The 20,141-nt window shown below is 38.3% G+C and overlaps 1 protein-coding gene across 1 annotated transcript; it reads right to left on the bottom strand.

Moving 5' to 3' along the window:
• Positions 1-3,766: 3,766 nt before the first annotated feature.
• LOC145000862 (TPX2 (targeting protein for Xklp2) protein family) lies at positions 3,767-7,280 on the bottom strand. The gene is made up of 9 exons (XM_078960158.1): positions 7,021-7,280; positions 6,355-6,551; positions 6,060-6,251; positions 5,902-5,963; positions 5,736-5,807; positions 5,523-5,622; positions 5,371-5,442; positions 4,549-4,656; positions 3,767-4,443 (listed from the first exon to the last, which is right to left on the bottom strand). Exons 2-9 carry the CDS (start codon positions 6,547-6,549, stop codon positions 4,090-4,092), a joined length of 1,155 nt encoding a protein of 384 aa, XP_078816284.1. The 5' UTR covers positions 6,550-6,551; positions 7,021-7,280; the 3' UTR covers positions 3,767-4,089.
• Between the last annotated feature and the right edge of the window lie 12,861 nt (positions 7,281-20,141).

The following is a 20,141-nucleotide window of genomic DNA, read 5'->3' as shown; positions in this document are numbered from 1 at the left end:
AGGCGAAATGGATTGGATGTACCCTCTTTGTCCCCGTTACCCAAATTCCTCCATTTCCCTACCCCAACCCGCCCCAAAATCCCCCAATCAACCCCGTCTATCAAAATTTTGATTTTCGGCTGTTTGTTGTTGGGTTCGAAAATGAATATTTTTTGGGCTTGAAAATGATTGTAATTAGGTTCAAAATGTTTGTTTTAACAGAATTTTGGCAACTCAAAAACAAAATTTTATGGTTGAATTTTGATAGCTTAAATGCAAGTCAAATTTTAAAGAAATAGGTATAAATAAATTAAGACGATAAATCCAAAGTTACAAACATATAAAACCAAGTAAATAAGTCAAAAAAACACTCCACTAATTCATAACATGGTTGATATTTTGTCTTCATTGTTTGACATATGAGTGTCGTCCCTAAATAAATTAAATATAAATAAATATATGTTATTATGTTAATTTAGTCAATGCATTCTTTTAAAAGAAATCTTATTTATTACCTAATTTCTCTTTGTTTTTTCGTCATCAACATGTATGTCGTCTCCTCCATCATTAATACAATATAACAAAGAAAAGCAAATGACCATGATTAGAAAAATGTATTAAATGAATAAACTTTATAACATTTCAAGTAAAATCATAGATACTAAATACTACAAGTTTACTCTTATGTGGACCCACAATTCTACCACTAGTAGTAAAATAAGAATCTAGACACAACAACAATGTAATGTTACAAAAATCTCATTATGTAGATGAATATGCAAAATGTGGTTGAGTTTGCTCTTAACGTTCAACAGATTTGCCTCTTCATGCATGCCCTAAGCCGATCCCATTTTCAGTTCATGAAGCGCATCTCCGATATCTACGAGGTATGATAATTTATTTTATTTACTTCTTTTATGTAGTTTATTAAAACATTTTTGCTTTTTTTTGTTGTTATTGCATTGCATATTCTATCTTTTCTTTATCTTGGATCGTATCTCATGCTTTCTCTTTTGCATAAGGTGTTTTATAGGTTTTTGAAATCTCGTTGTGGTTGCGGATTAGCTTGTTGCTGAGTTGTCGGGCTTTTGGGTTTTCGAGGAGTAATTGGGCTTTACAAAATCCATTTCAGAAGGATTGGGCTTGATGTGTTAAAGACTTGGATGAATCATGAACTCTTGAAGATGATTTAGACTATCCATTTTGATGCTTGAAGATGATTGGTCCATATCTGAATGATGTGAGGTGTGAAGGGGACCAAGGGAATCTAAGGTAGTGGGTGGAGTAGTGGAAGAATGAGCCAATAGCATTTCAAAATCTTTTTCGAGGGTGATCTCTACTCGCACAACCCTATGTGCCCACCGACTCAACTGCCTTCCTAAGGGTATTTTGGTCATTTGACCCATCATTCACCTTGGGGGTTAGTTTTTGCATCGGAGAGATCGATTTTGGACACCATTAGAGCAGCTTGGGACGATTTTGTAGAGCTAGACCATACATCCTCTCATTCTTCTAGTATTTTCTAACTCCTTGATGTTAAAACACTTTTGTGATCATTGTCTTGTTGCTATGAGTGGCTAGGCACTTTATTTTGGTTGACTTGGGCTAAAATGCTTGTATATTTGTGAGTTTTTGAAGGATTCATGTTTGTTTATCATTTATCTCATGTTTATTATTCTTAGTTCATAATTCTTATGCTTATTTTAATGCTTTGATCATGAGCTTGGTACTTAATGAGAAATTGTTGGTTTATTTCTTTGATTTAGGAATGAATCATTGCATTTTCTTAGAACAAATGCATTATGATGGTAGAAATCATCTCTAGCTTATGGATCATGACTTATTTATGGATATGTAAGCATAGACGTTCTCTTGGAATTCCTTCATTCTTAAGGCTAATCAATTTTCTTGAGTCTAATTTCTTATATTGGATTCTAAATTTTGATTAAGAAGGTGTGTTGTAGGCTTTCTTAACCTCCATACTACCTTTTAGTAATTTTGGCATATCATGCTTCATGATTGCTATAACTAATTTGGATTGAATGATAAGCTTACATATTAAATATTAATGATAGACAAACAAATATTCATTGTGTTGAATTGTCTTGGTTGACCAATTCTCTCTAATATTTGAACATCTCGTCATCTTGCTTAATTGCAAGTTTTTTAATTCTTCAAGTCTTTTAGTTTTCAAACAAAATCAAAACCCCCTAGTTTAATTTTAGTTGTTTAGTTTTATTTCACTTGTTCAACTGGATTACATTGGTAATTGAATTACAACCATTTCCCTATGGATCCGATCCCCTTTTTCCTACTATATTACGTTTTATTTGCAAACAAAATGGTGTAGTTTGCTTGGTGGCTATACATCCCACCAAGGTGGCATCGATTATGGATTACATATCGTTGCTTCTCTTACTCACACTCTGACGGCTTATTTCGACGTTGATTGGGGCGACATCCCTGATTCTCGTCGATCCACATCCGACTATTGTGTCTTTTTGGGCGATAACCTTGTCTCATGGTCATCCAAACGGCAGCCTACCATCTCTCGTTCAAGTGCTAAGTGCCAACGCAGGCGTTGCTAACGATGACACCGAAGCTACATGGCTAAGAAATCTTTTGGTCGAGCTGCATTTACCTGTCACAAAATCTCGTTCAACATCAGTTCATGAAGCACATAGAGATCGATATACATTTTGTTCACGAAAAGGTTCGAATACGTCGAGTCCTCCATATTCCTTCCTCTACGGTATGCTCTCTATGGTATGCAGACATCTTCATGAAGGGTTTGCCTCGCCATATGTACCAACAGGGCAAGACCAATTGGAGTGTTCGTCCTAGTGCCGCTTTGTATCTTCCCCATATATTGGGATCATTATTCAATAATAAGGTATGATAGAATATACCATTCAATAGATCAAAGTTGTTAGTGGGGACACCAAACACATTAATATGGTGGCATTTGGCCTAAAGGCAAAGATTAAAGAATTGGAAAACACAAACCTATTAGTAAGTACCTATTAACAACTTTAAAGTCATTCTCGGAATTGATTTATTCGACAAAATACAAGCTTGTCTCATACCTTTCATTAGCACTTTGTGCATCCTAGATGGAGGACGATGTTAGACATGCAACTAGATACGGATTTCAATAAGTTGGAAGCATGGTACATAAACACGACGAAGAGACATTGACATGTCAAACAATGCCAAAGTCATCCTTGATGAGAGTAAGGGCGCACAAAATCGAGAGATGTACTCAAGCAACTATGGTGAGCGAAAACCAAACTACAACCAGAAGAAAACCAAAAAACCTAAACTCAAAAATTGAAACTGAATCGAACAATTTTGGTTTTCAAAAACCGAATTTATCGGTTTGGATTTGGGTTTGTGCCAAAAAACCGAATTGACATAATATATAATTGACAAGTTTGTGTTAAACACTTTAGTGTAATTGTTTAAATAAAAGATTTGTAACTTAGGAATGAAGCACTAGGAGAGAGTTGAACAATGTTACCTAAAATTAGGTCTCTCACACATTAAATCAAGAACTTGTGTTATTTGACTACTAATGCAATTTCTAGTATTATATAAAAGGGTATAATGGTCAACTTCCATATCTAATCGATTTAGATTAAATTCGATTTAAGCGACATCAAAGGATCTAAAGTCTATGGAATGGCATAAAGGGTGTAAAGTGTATATAATATATAAAATATAAAATACATAAAATTAACAATTTCATCATATCAAGGTAACAAGTTTTGTTGAGACATCCAACACAAATTCCAAGTGCCTGTGTCAAATTAAGTTCTGAAACAGTTTCTTCATAATAATAATTAGTAATAAACTAAACCACATTCAGGAATCAATTGTCCAAAGGGAAAACTAAACATCCAATGCTCAAATAAGGGCAAAATGGTCACATCACCATTCTCACAAAAAACACTTACCCAACTTACCCTTCGCAGGCAGGTCACCCCAACTGACTAAGATTTAGAACAAGAAAATAAAATCTTCCCACCTCCAGTTTTCAATTGATGCATCTGATTATATACTCCCGAGGGCGAAAATGGAATTTTGAAATACAAAACATTTCTCATCATTTCAATTGGCCAATACCTCGGCTTTTTCCTCCTCAACATGCGATGATGAATCTTTATTTGGTTGACTTTCAAGTTCGGACGATATTGTAATTTCACAGGAAGGGGCTTCTTTTCTATCTTTGGAGTCCGAGGGTATTTTGGTCTTTTCAGAAGGTAGCTTAGGAAGAGATTTCCTTGTTGGTTTCTTTGCGACAACAGAAGATGTTACTACACCTTTAGGGGCAGTTTTGGAAATTAAAGATTTTCTTGCATCCAAACTTAATCGAGGTCGAAAAACACTGCCACCATTCTCTTCTCCTGTGGGGGACTCCTTTTTCCTTCCAAGTTTTGGAGATTTAGGACGTGTTGTTGGAATCTAAATCAGTAAAAAAAAAAATATATATATATATATATATATATATATATATATATATTATTATTTTGTAAAATATAAATTGGGAAAAAGAGTTTAAAAAGTTACCTTCTTTAACTCTGTCTTAGGAGGAGTTTCATGGTAAAAACTTGGCATTGGTGTAGCTTTAAACATAAGACTCTTTCGTAACATTTTAATCTCAGCTTCTTGATGTTCCTTTTATAAAAAAGATTTGTTATGATCAAACTTTTAGGTATGATGGAAATTGGAATGGAATGACAAAGGAATGGAATGGAATTGATCATTACATTCCATTTACATTGTCATGTTTAAATGGCTTAAAGGAATGGAATGAGCCATTCAAACATGTTTTTTTGTGTATAATTAGAAAACTATATACAGCATAAATTGGTAAATAAAGAAAAATGATGTTATTTTATAAGAATAAATTTCAATTAAATTGAGTTAAAGAAATTGCATATAAACATATTCCATGTCGTTTAAAATATATACTATACGTATTTCAAATAGTCAAACAAAATATTTTATCATATAAAGTAGTTGTCTACGACAAGTATACATTAAATACGATGAAATCTTAAAATAGAGTTACGATAAAAAAACATTTTTAGTCGATTTTGAAAAGAAAATGAATTTTTGATTGAAGTTTTGGAATTTTTAAAACCATTATTGTTATTGAACATTATATAAACTAAAGTAAACTATAATTCTCATATATCATTCCATTCCTTCAAGGAATCCTACATGGAAAGAAAATCAGCCCAAAAGAAGGAATGAAAATCCATACGGATTACTCAATTCCATTCCTTTGTGGCAACTCAGTAATGCTCTATTCCATTCCCTCTTCCATTAATACATACCAAACCCTACCTTTTATATTTAGCAAAAAAAAGTAATAATTAACTATACCTTGGTTTTTGCTTGAAGAGAATTCTTTTCCTCTTCTTTTGCATGGATCTTTTCCTCCAGCTTAGAATAAAACTGCCAAAAATATAAAAATACAAATAAAAATAAGTTTTTTGAAGCAAAAGAAAGAGACCAAAAATATAAATAAAACTGACCTCTTTACGTTTTTCAGCTCTTTCATTACACCTAAAACTAAAACTATAAGCTGGAAGTGTGCCAAGTCTTTGTGGCTTTTCATCTCCTGTTGTTGAGCTTCTGTTTTCATGTAATTAAGAAAAAAACACTAAATATGATGCTAATAAATAACAAATTGACCTCAAAAGTCAAATGTATATAAAAAAATTGTGGATGTAAGCAAATTAGGATACTCAGAAGAATGTGTTCTTGCTTCAGTTGAACTTCCTTGAACTGTTTTCATTGACTTCACTTTGACCTTATCCCTATATCAAGAAAAAAGTCAACTTCAAATCCAACAAACTATAAAGTATAAACATTTTTTATAATACATAAAGCTCAAGAGTAAATAGAACATACTTGACACCTTCAGATTGCACAATGTTTGCAGTAGATGTTGTTGAATCAGATTTTCCATGTTGCTAAGGTAAAAAGTAAAAACAATTAAAGAGTTTCTGAAAAAGTTTGACTAATTGACCAAATCCATAAGGTTAAACAAAAGAGAAGCCATTGTATACCTTAGAAAGATGGGCCTTAACTTGAGATATTGCAGGTTTTGAATTGCCACTCTTTTTTTCAAATTGTTTCACTGAAGAAGTTTTCTTTGCTTCTATTTTCTTTTTTGTATCAATTTTAAGGCCTAAATTGTCATCTGTAGTGTTTTGACATTTGGGTTGACTTGATACATCGCTATCTTTCAATTGAAGTTCCTGATAACAAAGAAAAAATGGAAAAATTTTAATAGGTTTAGTTACAGTGTTACAAAATACTAAAGGTCTGTTTTTTTTAATAGAATAAACTGTTTTTTTGTACCTTGAGAGCATCAAGATTGTTGCTTTCTTCGATTTCTTCAGTGAAGGAATCCATGGAATTCCCCTTTCCTTCTTTGACTTCGGAATCATAATTGGGAATCCTGGCTATGATTTCATTATCGTCTTCGTAGTCATGATCTGCGTCATGAGTAGTCCCATTTCCCGAAACAACCATGATATCGTCAACATCCGCCATAGCTACGAAAACGAGGAATCAAATGAGAGGAGGCAATGTTGCTTTTTATATAAGCATAATGTGAAGAAGTTATATAAACAGTATATAGTCATGTGTACTTTTCAGTTTGATTCGATGAGATACATTACATAGTTTATATTTCTTTACTTTCCCCCATATTTCAAGTAATCTAACTAATTAGGGCATCAACCAATCACTTCAAAAACTGAATCTGAACAAACGCGTAGAAAGAATCACAAAGAAAAGACATGTTTTTATTCAAAAATGAACCAAAATAGCTAGATCTTCAAACCTATGAACAGATCCGAAGTTGTATCTGCAAGATTCAATGAAATCCAAAGATTTCGCGAATCGAAACACACGTAGCCACTTACAAATTGGATAAAACCCCTTTGAACCCACCATTGGTACAAGACAAATCGCACATTTGAGAAATGAACTACTTAAAAAAAGATCGAAAAAAATGCTCACCTAGAGTAGCAGACAAAGATCAAAAAGCCATGAGTTGAAAAGGGGGTTTGTAAAGAACCCTACATATGGATCTTTGGAAGACGGATTAGAATTTGTGAATCTTTTTTATGTGGGTTTTTCTTTTGTTTGAAATGCAAAAGGGTTAGTGTGTATTGTGTGTGACAGCGGCTCTCAAATGTTTTCCAGGTCACTTTAGAGGAAATGTATGAAGATAGATTATAGATATATACAGTAGAAAATACAGTGAAAAGAGTAGAAAGGAAAGGAGATTGAAATAGATGGAAACGAATCTGGTGGAGCGTCGGTGATTAATGTTAGTTGCAACATGAAATTACATCATGCCATGTGGCCCTATCACTTCCCATCAAAGTCATCTATCATAATCTAACGGTCGACAAAATCTTATGAGAATGAGCATTATTCTTTTCGAAGACAAATGGTAAACTTAAAAAAGGAAAAAAAAAAAAAAAAAAATCATATTTTCATCTAGGGAATATGACTTATCAAGGTAATTAACTTTTCGGTATGTTCATATCTGGGTAACTATCTTTTTTTTGTACATATGTAGGTAACAAACTTTTTGGAAGTGTTCACATATGACCATTATGACCTGCTATAGCAGGTTAAATCCTAGATGTGAACTTTTTCAACAAGTTTGTTACCTAGATGTGTACAAAAAAAATAGTTACCCCAAATATGAACAAAATGAAAATTAAAAATTAAATTACATGAATGGTCCCTGTGGTTTGGGGGAATTTGTGGTTTTGGTCCCTAATTTATTTTTTTAACTTAAATGGTCCCTACTATTTATTTTTGTTGCGTGTTTGGTCCCGTCTTACCTAAAAATACTATTGTGCCCTTATTAATTTATTTTTTAATTAATTTTCTTATCTATGTATTTATTTTATACATATTTAAAAAAATTAATAGACCACACATATTTATATCTCCTCGGATGATCTCTACTGTTTATTTTTAATTAATTTTTTTTTAACTTGGATGATCGTTACTGCTTATTTTGTTATGCATTTGTTCTCTGTCTTATCTAAAAATACTATTTTTTCCTTATTAATTTTTTAAATTAATTTTCTTATTTATGTATTTATTTTTTATAAAAAAATTAATATACCCCACATATATGTATCTTATCACCGTAAACCTGAAACCACATTTGAGAAATTTAATTTAAATCTTACCATTCACCATCTCATCTCCGATCATCCTCATCTTTTATTTCTTTTTCATATTTAGTAACATCAACGTCTTCACCGTCCTTTTTTTTTTTGGTACTTCAACTCTGGAGAACCAACACCATAACCTACTGTCTCTTCATATTTAGTGGGTTGTGGTGTTGTTTCGACGGAGTTGAAGGACCGAAAATGAAGTGATGATGAAGACGTCGATATCACTAAAGATGAAAAATAAATAGAAGTTGAGAATGATGAAAGATGGGATGGTGAGGAGATACAGATATGTGAGGTCTACTAATTTTTCTTAAACATATAAAGCATAAGTACATAAACAAGAAAATTAATTAAAAAAAATTAATAAGGGCACAATAGTCTTTTTAGGTAAGACAGAGACCAAGTTCGTAACAAAATTAAATAGTAGGGACCTTCCGAGTTAAAAAATTAAATTAATTAAAAAATAAATAGTACGGATCATCCGAGGAGATTCAAATATGTGTGGTATATTAATTTTTATAAATATGTAAAAAAAATAAACATAGTTAAGAAAATTAATTAAAAAAATAAATTAATAAGGGCACAATAGTATTTTTAGGTAAGATAGGGATCAAACGCGCAACAAAAATAAACAATAGGAACCATTTAAGTTTAAAAAAATAACTTAGAGACCAAAACCACAAATTCCCCCAAACTACAGGGACCATTCATGTAATTTAATTTTTACTTTTCGTTTTGTTCATATTTGGGTAACTATTTTTTTTTGTACACATCTAGGTAACAAACTTGTTGAAAGCGTTCACATTTAGGATTTAACCTGTTATAGCAGGTCATAATGGTCATATGTGAACACTCCCAAAAAGTTTGTTACCTACATATGTACAAAAAAAAGATAGTTACCTAGATGTAAACATATCGAAAAGTTAATTACCTTGATAAGTCATATTCCCTTTCATCTACTATCTCACAAACTTTCTAGGTTCTTTATTTTCACACATCTTAACCCTTTACTTCAACATCTCATAAGATATGGTTTACTTCAACATCTCATAAATAACATATGCTCGACACTAATAATGGTCCTAAACCCTCCAGTTCTCTTCTCCAATAGTTTAAATATATTGTAGACATATCAAACACAATTTAATCTATGATTCTGATAACAATTATGACGACACGGATTTTCTATACAGACATCCACAAAGATATATATCAGAGTTTTCTAACAATTTCGGAATTCTATAAAATTAAAACATTTTACATCCCAAGTTTAACCACAGTTTACAATAAAATTTAATCTATTAAGTAAGCAACAAGGAAAACTACAAATAAATAAATAAATTATTATTCTACACTAAGTTCTTGTGTGCATGTCTTCTTACATGCTACTATGCTATCTGAACTTACAAAACATGGAAAACATCTATTATATCAGACCATAGGTGTGACTTATATTTTATTATGTTTTCATGCATATCTACTCTTCATCTAACTATCAGACCATAGGTATGAGTTATATTTTATTATGTTTTCATGCATATCTACTCTTCATCTAACTATTTTCTATCTTTCCATACTCTATCGTTTCTTCTATGCAATCTATCTCTCATTCTTTATCTTTCTCTTATTGTCACATACTTTACATTTTGTCCTTTTTTTCATACTCTACTCTATTCTCCATCTTTCTCATCTCATACTCGGTACATACTCTAATTTCTCATTATTTATCTACCTTCTCTAACCATATACTTACTCTTAATCCCTCATAGATTTTATCTAAGTTCTTAAACTCTCTTGCTTCGTTCCACTCATGGAACCTTTATCTACCTTCTCTAACCATATACTTTCTTATTCCCACAGAAATCATTTGTTTATATCTCCAAAGGGACTATACTCTTATTCTCGTATGAATCATAATCTTATTCACGAAGGAATCATCTTTATAGAAATCTTTATCTCTATTATGTGACTCATCACATAATACTTGTCCCATGGACATTCTATCTCTTTATTTTATTAAGTGGTCTACTACTAAAAATCTAGTACTTAACTTATTAAGTACTTAATCATTATACATGTTTATTAACATATAGGTATTCTACATAATACCATTAATGTCTAAACATACATGCATACTCATACTTATAATTATACTACAAATAACCATATTGTCTCTATCTACAATCTCTTTGGTATCCGCATATACCTTTTCTTATCATCTACTCGTATATAGGATCATAATACATAGAATTCTATTTTTATATACTTTTATATGTATCACTCATAATACCCTTATCTTTTCCTTGTACATATATACATACTTTGGTTATATATACATGCTCGGATGTATGATCTTAAATGTATAGGCGTAAGTACATAATCTCACGTAGGATTACAGTACACATAATCATATCCTTTCTTTCTCTGTATCATGCTTAGATACATGATACTTGCATACAAACATACATACATGTATATAAATATATATAACATAATCAAAAGAGATGGGGGAAGAGAGAGAGAGAGAGAGAGAGAGAGAGTAATAACTCACCTTGTTGGTTAGTGAAGACTAACTACCATTAGCTATATTCTTTAATTGATGCACATTGATCCAGATTCTTTGCTCTTAGGACTATTTATACATATATTCAAGCTTCTTAATACATTTGTTAGCTTATTAAGAGCTTAATAAATCTTATGGTCAAAATGACCATTTAATGGATCATATCTCTAAATTCATATTTTCTTTTTCTAATCTAACCCAAACAATGAATTAAGCATCTCTTACTACCTAATTCATCATAATCTAACATTTAATGCATCAATCATTAATCAATAGTCAGGGTTTCAAACCCTAACACTCATTGGATTTATTTCACCATGGAAATCACTTTTAAATATTAGTTAAAGCTTCTAGACACTATTAATAACATCATACTTGATCTATAGGTTGATCAAACCAACCAATATAACCAATTCAAATATTTCACCAAAATGGAGAAATCATACCTTAATGTGGAAAGGATGAAAATCCTAACAACCCACCATCTCTAGCTTCTCTTGGCATGAATTTGGTAGTAAAATCACAACCTTTGAGCTCCCAATCGATCTCCAAAGAATATAGATCGAAATGAGCTCTTAACATGTTAAAACCTATGTTTTAGCCTTAAAACCGCGTTATGGTGGGGTATTCATTATGCCGTGGTGACCATTTAACTCGTGGTTAAAGGCAACCCACTTATGCCACCGTGTCGTGACGATCTATTTACCGTGCCGCGGTAACTGAAGATCAACAAAGTGCATTTTTGATTCCCTTCCAGCTTTGGGGACAACTTTCATCCTAACTTATAATGTGCATAACTTCTTTGTTTCTAACTAGTTTTCTATAATCTTTATATACACGTGATGGTGGGAACATACTCTACAACTCTTTCAAGTCATTTCTTATTAGCTTAATACGATTCTTAATCTATTATGTCTTAAACTTGGCCCAAAAAGCATAAAAACACCCATTTTACCATTTTGGCTAAAACACATCTTCTCATGCATTCTTTTACTTGAACTTACTCATCTAATTTCATTCTAGTAACTTAAACCTATCTTAGCCATTTTCATGAAGCCACAACTTCATAAACTTACTAAATTCCTCTAAATGACCATTTTGCCCTTTTAGTCAAGATTTGATTAAAAGTCAAATCTCTCTAAATTCTAGGTTCCTAAAAAAAGGGTCCCAAAAGTTTAATCTTGGTACATCCTTTAACTTCTTACTCAGCTTAGCTTTCAAAATCCTCCATTAATTCTTCCCCAACTGCATTATTAGTTTGGGTGGTTGTGTTTTATCAACTCTCACATGTTCTTTTGTTTCATAAACTGAAACGACCCGAAAATACGACCCAAAAATTTCGTTTTTCAATAATACCAAAACCATAATACGAGTATCATAACATAAAAAAACATGCGCGATGTATCCCAAATCATAATAAAATACTGTGCGGAAAACTGTATCATACTATATCAAAACCAAAACAACTAAAACCATCCCCAGGATAAGAGCTAAGCTGTGGTGTGTGCGATGCTATCACCCCGAGCTCTTCCCTTTGCTTGCGGAAGTACCTGAAACCAAAACTGAAACTGTAAGCACGAAGCTTAGTGAGCTCCCCCAAACTACCACATACCATACAATAACATATAAACACATATTGGGCCTTGCCCACTGCATCGGGCCGAAGCCCGGAAACTGCATCGGACCGAAGTCCGGAACTGACTGGGACCTTGTCCCCTGCATCGGACCGAAGTCCGGAACTAACCGCATCGGACCAAAGTCTGGAACTAACTGGGACCTTGTCCCCTGCATCGGACCGAAGTCTGGAACTAACTGCATCGGACCGAAGTCCGGAACTAACTGCATCGGACCGAAGTCCGGAACCGACTGGGACCTTGTCCCCTGCATCGAACCGAAGTCCGGGACTGACTGACTGAACATGGCATAGCATAACACATCAACTAACATGAACACATATACGTCATACTTCATCGGGCCGTAGCCCGGAACACATAACACTTAACGCATAAAACATAACACACAAATCCTGTTCGAGCCACGAAGGCATCAAACATACTAGCTACTGTGTCGGACCGAAGTCCGGAAACTACTGCTAACTGAACGGGCCGGCATTGTGGCCTTAGACCCGTTCCTACTGGAAGGAAACTCACCTGAGACTGTTGAACTGATGCTGCTAATCCTCTTGACTGCTACTTGACCTCTGACTCCGAACTGCTGCTCCACTAACTCTTCGAGCTTCAAAAGCCAATAAAACACTTAGTCCAACTGACCTCCAAAGGTCACTAGGTCAACTCTGGTCAAGGTCAAAACCCTCGTCAATGTCAACCTTCCAGGTCAACCCTACTCGCCGAGTTTACCGACTGACTCGCCGAGTTCCTACACTCAGGGTCTTTCTTATTCGCGACTCGACTCGCCGAGTCAGTCTATGACTCGCCGAGTCCAACTAGTTCCAAGTCCTGTCCTGCCCAACTCACTGAGTCACCACCCGACTCACTGATTCGAATCTCCACTCGAAGGGTTTAGGGTTTCGCGATCTGACTCACCGAGCCCAAGAACAGACTCGCCGAGTCCTAGACAATCTTCAACCAACTCGTCGGGTTGCTCATCCAACTCGCCGAGTCCATGCCTAACTTCATCCGACTCGACGAGTTGTTCATCCTACTCGTCGAGTTCCTCCTCATCTTCAAGCTACTCGCCGAGTCCACTCGAAGGGCTCGCCGAGTCCATTCAGTTCTACATACATGCAGAGGACCTTTGAGTCATGCATGGACTCCAAACTGTATATCCACTCTTTTAAGGTCTATTCCTTACGTAAAGTTGCAAACTTTACGTGTAGAGAAGGAGATCTAGGCAAGATACGCCATTAACTAGGGTGTAAGGCCAAGGGACTTCAAAATCGACACAATGGCTGATACTTTATGCTTCTCCAGGCCCTAAAACACTTGAATCTGAAGTAGCAACTCCAGATCCGGCTTCTAACCCAAAATAATAACATTATGGCAAAAGAGCCCCGACAACCACACATAGGTCTAGGTGCAAAAAGGGTCCAGGAACTAGTTTATTACCTCCAAGTGCTCAAAATGAACTCACAATCCCAGATCTATAGCTCCTTCTTGCTCCTCCAAGTTCCTTCTTCCTTTTCCAAGCTTTAAAGCACCTTCCAAGGCTCAACTAGGAGATATGACGGCTAGGTTTTGATATCCAGGGCTAAAGAGGCAGTAAGGAACCCTGGGAGGAAGATTAAGACATTTATATAGGCCCCAAGTCCCGAATTTAGGGTTTTCCACGCACAGACCAGACTCGCCGAGTCACCCTGGTCGACTCGCCGAGTCGGTCACTTACTCCCCGACCCGGATCCCGCTCGGACTCGCCGAGTCCCTCCTTAGACTCGCCGAGTCGACCCCTAAACTTAGGGTTTTCTTTCCTTTCTTGGTCTTCGAAACTTTGGGTGTTACAACTCTCCCCCACTTAAACTAAACTTCATCCTCGAAGTCTGCTATGGCCCACTGCCTGCGAGCTGCCTCTAAACCCAACCAACTATTCCAACACCAGCTGCCTACCCTTGCTGGCTTTTTCTCAATCCTTCCGACTAACCTTAATCCCTGCAGATAACATCTCGGGTCAACCCTGACCCTGAACATCCTAGAGACCCAACTTACTCAACCGGCAATCCTTCTGGTACTCACCGAGTACTGAACTGAACCTATAGGGGTTCGCCCCTTCCTGTCCTTGCGCAAATCCCTTGCCTTCCCAAGGCAAGGTTCTATAACCAACTATTTCTCTGTAACTGTGAAGGTCCTATACTTCACCAACTCCATCACCCCCGCCAATTCCAGTACAGGTCAATACCGCCAACAACCACCGACGCCCCTATCTGACATAACTTGGTGCCGAGCACCCTCGGTCCTTACTGACGTCTCCATATTTGGGTTACCGAACCCTACCGGTTACTACACCCCTTCGCAATCTCCTAGTCGCTTCCAGCGACTCCTGAAAATACTTCGACTATCTATAACTGTTCTATCCATTCTTCCGCTCATACTGAAACGATGTTGCTGGGAATAGCTTGCTTATATGCCATCTGATTACTCAACTCCTACTAACTCGAGCCTTCCATCCTGAAAGAAAAGCTACCTGCCTAGCTATCTTTACATATCACTATACTCGGCCGAAGGCTCAGCTGATCCCACTGAGAGAGATTTGCCATTTCCAAATCAACCAACTATACCGTCAACACTTGCCTTCCAACACAAACACAGTACTGACCCAAAACCCTGAAACCTTCCATACACTGAATTGTCTACAATACTGAACCTGCCTGAAGCACTAAACTGCCTGAAACGCCAAATCTGGCTGAAACACTGAGCTGCCTGAAATACTGAACTCAAACCCAACTGTGGAGTCAAGGGACTCCTCACTTAGTCGCTTCCACGACTTCTGAATGAAATCTTCCTCAAGGACTAGTTTCCACTAGTTATCCTGTCACTGTGGCTCTAACAACCTTCCGATCTGACCGATCGGGTCCTTACATCACATCCTGACGTCATCCATTCTATGACTAATAACATGATGGCTCACAGACTGACGGTAGCCCTTAACATACCCAAACCTCAACGGTCCACCACTACTCTGATCTCATAACTGATGTGACGATCTATAGCCAAGATTCGCTGACTTAGCCATAACTGAACCATTTGGGAAATCCGAATCTAATCCGTGGATTCCCATATTCCCACCGCTGCATCCGAACAGGTGGGAATTACTACATTTCCGCGTTCAACCACGCGCTAATGCTGCTACCAATCTGATAAAAGCCACGGCTACACCCTCGGATTCACAAGTCTCAAATACTATCTGGCTGCTAATGAACGCTACGGCTACCCCCGCAGGCTTACAACACTCTACTACTATCTGACTGCTAGTGAATGCTACGGCTACCCCCGTAGGCTTACAACACTACTACTACTATCTGACTGCTAGTGAATGCTACGGCTAACCCCGTAGGCTTACAACACTACCACTACTATCTGACTGCTAGTGAATGCTACGACTACCCCCGCAGGCTTACAACACTACTACTACTATCTGACTGCTAGTGAATGCTACGGCTACCCCCGCAGGCTTACAACACTACTACTACTATCTCGAGGACATCCAGGCTATCCCTAGTCCCACTAGTGATCCCTCATCCCGATTTCTCAAACCAGCCCTCAGTCTTTGAATTCTGCATCATCCTCGACATCTTATCCCCTTGATATCCTTAGCGCTTCGTCGAGGAATCCTTCGGCTTGGTTCCCAAACCAACCGTCTACTAATCTGGATACAAGAAGCTATTGTTGGGAAGTTTCCAACCTCCCAACTCCTGAATCTACGCAACCTGCATGCTGCCTCAGACACTGGCTACCAATGCTAAAACATCTCCTGCTACCCGTTCTCAGGATCTTCATTCCGACTCTCATGCGTCCGACAGGTGGTCCTCAATCTTGGATTCCCAACCAGCTTCTAACCATCTCGATTACATGAACTAACTGCTGGGAAAAGTTCTCGAACTCCTAATTCTGAACTTCTCAATCCATCCATCACTGAGCTACTACCATTTCTTCTTAGAGGTCGCACACTCATTCTGAGTCTACGAGACTCTTATCCAAATATACCCGGAGGGTTCTCCCCCACTTCGATCCTGCTTATCCCTTGCGGCTTCACACTCAAAAGAGATCCCGATCCTTGCTGTCATTCCATAATCATCCTGCTAAGGAACCCAAGCCTGCCATAGCTAGGGATCTAACCAATCCATTCCAACACTAACCACTCCGAACTAGCGAAACGAACCAAATCTCTCCCAACCATGCTACAGTTACTGCATTCTCCGAAACCTTCTTCATAAGAGCACATCCCATATCTACCAACCAATTCTCCGAGGTATGCAAATGGTATATATCATAATCACAAACAAGCCACACTAACACCACACATAAGTTTATTGACATCAATGCAGCAACATAGCAATAATGTTATGAATAGTAAAATAGAGGGAAAAGAATCATACTTGCAACCTGATCTGAAGGATCCTCAAATCTCTCTGATTTTCGAACTCTACTATGGCAATGAGGCTGTCCCAACCGCTGAACGGGGCAATTCACCCTAACATGGCCAGGCTGATGACAACGATGGCATAACTCTACTTCTACTGTGCATTCCTGACGTTTGTGACCCTTCCATCCGCATCTGCCGCACTTAGACTTGTTGCGCACGCCAGCTCGTGCTCCCTTCTCCCTCGAGCAACTATCTCGACCTTGCAGGCTTCTGACACCCACTTCGACAGTGTCCGACTACCCATCTTGCCGAACTAGACCGGAAGACCGCTTCCTCTTCCCAAGCTGACTATCCGAGCCAATCTCCCGCTCATGGGTCATAGTGACCATTTCACCCATTGCCTGGACAGCTGAGGTCCGCCTTTCAATCCCGTCGACCACACTATCGGTGATACGCCCAATGGTGTTTGGTAACTCTTCCTGGAGAACCCGCGAAACCTCTGCAGCAATCCAATCCCGCAGGGAACCCTCTTGGGGGTAAGGTGGACCACTCACTCCCGACCCCGGATGACAAGTGCTAAAAATGGGACTCCCCTTCCTGATGGATCCCTGGGATCCATCAGAATCGGGCTCTATATGAGCCTCAAACTGTCCTGAAACTGCCCCAGCCCCTAAGGCCTTAAGATGACTGTCCATGAGCTCGACAATGGCCTCTCTAACTGAACCGAAAATCACTGGAGTCTGATCAATGATGTTGCGCATAATCTTTGCGGAAATGAAATCCCTCATCTGATCATCAAGCTGCCCGGCTCCAAAACCCGAGCTAGATCCCTCCTCGACGCCTGAATTGCTAACTGGTAGCTCGCGCAATGTCACCATGCTGAAAACATAACAAAATCCTAATCAATTAACACACTATTGCTGAGGGATTTCTCACTCACTACACCATTCCTGGTTTCGTCTTGGCCCCTCTTGAATCGAGTACAGATCCTCTGCTTTCAGTAGTATGGGCCCCTACTACCTTCCACATCTATCCATACTTTCCTCGAGAGTTACCTCAACTCCACCCAGTCCCCTTTACTCTTCTACTGATCTCTGCTACTCTCATCCTAGGCTTGCCCTAGGGAACCTCTGACTCTACCCACACAGTCCTCAGCTGTTGAAGGCCTCCCAGTAATGCCAATTAGTCACCACCTGAATACCATCACATGTGACGAGGCTCAGATAATCCTTCAAGTAAAGGACTCGTCCCTACAACGGTTGGACTCAAACGAGAGCTGCGCAGTAGGGCCAAATCCAGCACTCTGAGATTATTCAACCCTGATCACATGTGATGAAACGTATTCACCTAATGGCTAACTCTCATCACTCAGAGTCCCACAAAGCACAAAGCAAGCAGCATTCGGATAAGGGAAACATACTCAGGCAAAACAATTCTCATAACAAGAAACTGCACTAGCATATAATGCTAAGCTCATACTTTCAGGCATAACCTACACAGGCTATCCTACTACTGTCTACTCATTACTAACATGCAATTCTCATCAAGCTGGAACACATAAAGCAGGCACATAAGGCATCATCCTAGATCCTTAGTCCTATTCTAGCATGTTGTTCTACTGAAGCTGGAACTGAAACTGAACTGAAACTGATACTGAGAATAATAACATAACTTGTATGGGTAAATTGGGAGTACTTACTTGAGCTCGGCTGACCGCACGCACACACCTCTATCTTGTTAAAAACAATTCTTTCTTTCTAAGTGCTTTCAAAATTCTTTTTGTAAAACATTTTTATTTTACTAAAATCTTTTATTTCCCTTAGTTTGAGTTCAGATACACCCGGAAGTGTATCCGAATCCCTCAAACCAGGGCTTTGATACCAACTTGAAACGACTCGAAAATACGACCCAAAAATTTCGTTTTTCAATAATACCAAAACCATAATACGAGTATCATAACATAAAAAAAACATGCGCGATGTATCCCAAATCATAATAAAATACTGTGCGGAAAACTGTATCATACTATATCAAAACCAAAACAACTAAAACCATCCCCAGGATAAGAGCTAAGCTGTGGTGTGTGCGATGCTATCACCCCGAGCTCTTCCCTTTGCTTGCGGAAGTACCTGAAACCAAAACTGAAACTGTAAGCACGAAGCTTAGTGAGCTCCCCCAAACTACCACATACCATACAATAACATATAAACACATATTGGGCCTTGCCCACTGCATCGGGCCGAAGCCCGAAAACTGCATCGGACCGAAGTCCGGAACTGACTGGGACCTTGTCCCCTGCATCGGACCGAAGTCCGGAACTAACTGCATCGGACCAAAGTCCGGAACTAACTGGGACCTTGTCCCCTGCATCGGACCGAAGTCCGGAACTAACTGCATCGGACCGAAGTCCGGAACTAACTGCATCGGACCAAAGTCCGGAACTAATTGCATCGGACCGAAGTCCGGAACCGACTGGGACCTTGTCCCCTGCATCGGACCGAAGTCCGGGACTGACTGACTGAACATGGCATAGCATAACACATCAACTAACATGAACACATATACGTCATACTTCATCGGGCCGTAGCCCGGAACACATAACACTTAACGCATAAAACATAACACACAAATCCTGTTCGAGCCACGAAGGCATCAAACATACTAGCTACTGTGTCGGACCGAAGTCCGGAAACTACTGCTAACTGAACGGGCCGGCATTGTGGCCTTAGACCCGTTCCTACTGGAAGGAAACTCACCTGAGACTGTTGAACTGATGCTGCTAATCCTCTTGACTGCTACTTGACCTCTGACTCCGAACTGCTGCTCCACTAACTCTTCGAGCTTCAAAAGCCAATAAAACACTTAGTCCAACTGACCTCCAAAGGTCACTAGGTCAACTCTGGTCAAGGTCAAAACCCTCGTCAATGTCAACCTTCCAGGTCAACCCTACTCGCCGAGTTTACCGACTGACTCGCCGAGTTCCTACACTCAGGGTCTTTCTTATTCGCGACTCGACTCGCCGAGTCAGTCTATGACTCGCCGAGTCCAACTAGTTCCAAGTCCTGTCCTGCCCAACTCACTGAGTCACCACCCGACTCACTGATTCGAATCTCCACTCGAAGGGTTTAGGGTTTCGCGATCTGACTCACCGAGCCCAAGAACAGACTCGCCGAGTCCTAGACAATCTTCAACCAACTCGTCGGGTTGCTCATCCAACTCGCCGAGTCCATGCCTAACTTCATCCGACTCGACGAGTTGTTCATCCTACTCGTCGAGTTCCTCCTCATCTTCAAGCTACTCGCCGAGTCCACTCGAAGGGCTCGCCGAGTCCATTCAGTTCT

Source organism: Lactuca saligna, chromosome 6, assembly GCF_052625555.1.
Source record: "Lactuca saligna cultivar CGN05327 chromosome 6, ASM5262555v1, whole genome shotgun sequence".
Taxonomy (NCBI): domain Eukaryota; kingdom Viridiplantae; phylum Streptophyta; class Magnoliopsida; order Asterales; family Asteraceae; genus Lactuca; species Lactuca saligna.
Note: the sequence above shows the minus strand (reverse complement) of the source record. Positions and strands in the feature narration are given on the sequence as shown.

Excerpts from the sequence above, each read along its gene's own strand:
- LOC145000862 (XM_078960158.1), bottom strand. The coding sequence starts at position 6,549 with ATGGCGGATGTTGACGATATCATGGTTGTTTCGGGAAATGGGACTACT. Across the intron at positions 5,443-5,522 it reads GAGCTGAAAAACGTAAAGAG|TTTTATTCTAAGCTGGAGGA; the intron begins GTCAGTTTTATT and ends TATTTTTGGCAG. Across the intron at positions 4,657-5,370 it reads CTCTTCAAGCAAAAACCAAG|GAACATCAAGAAGCTGAGAT; the intron begins GTATAGTTAATT and ends TTTTTATAAAAG.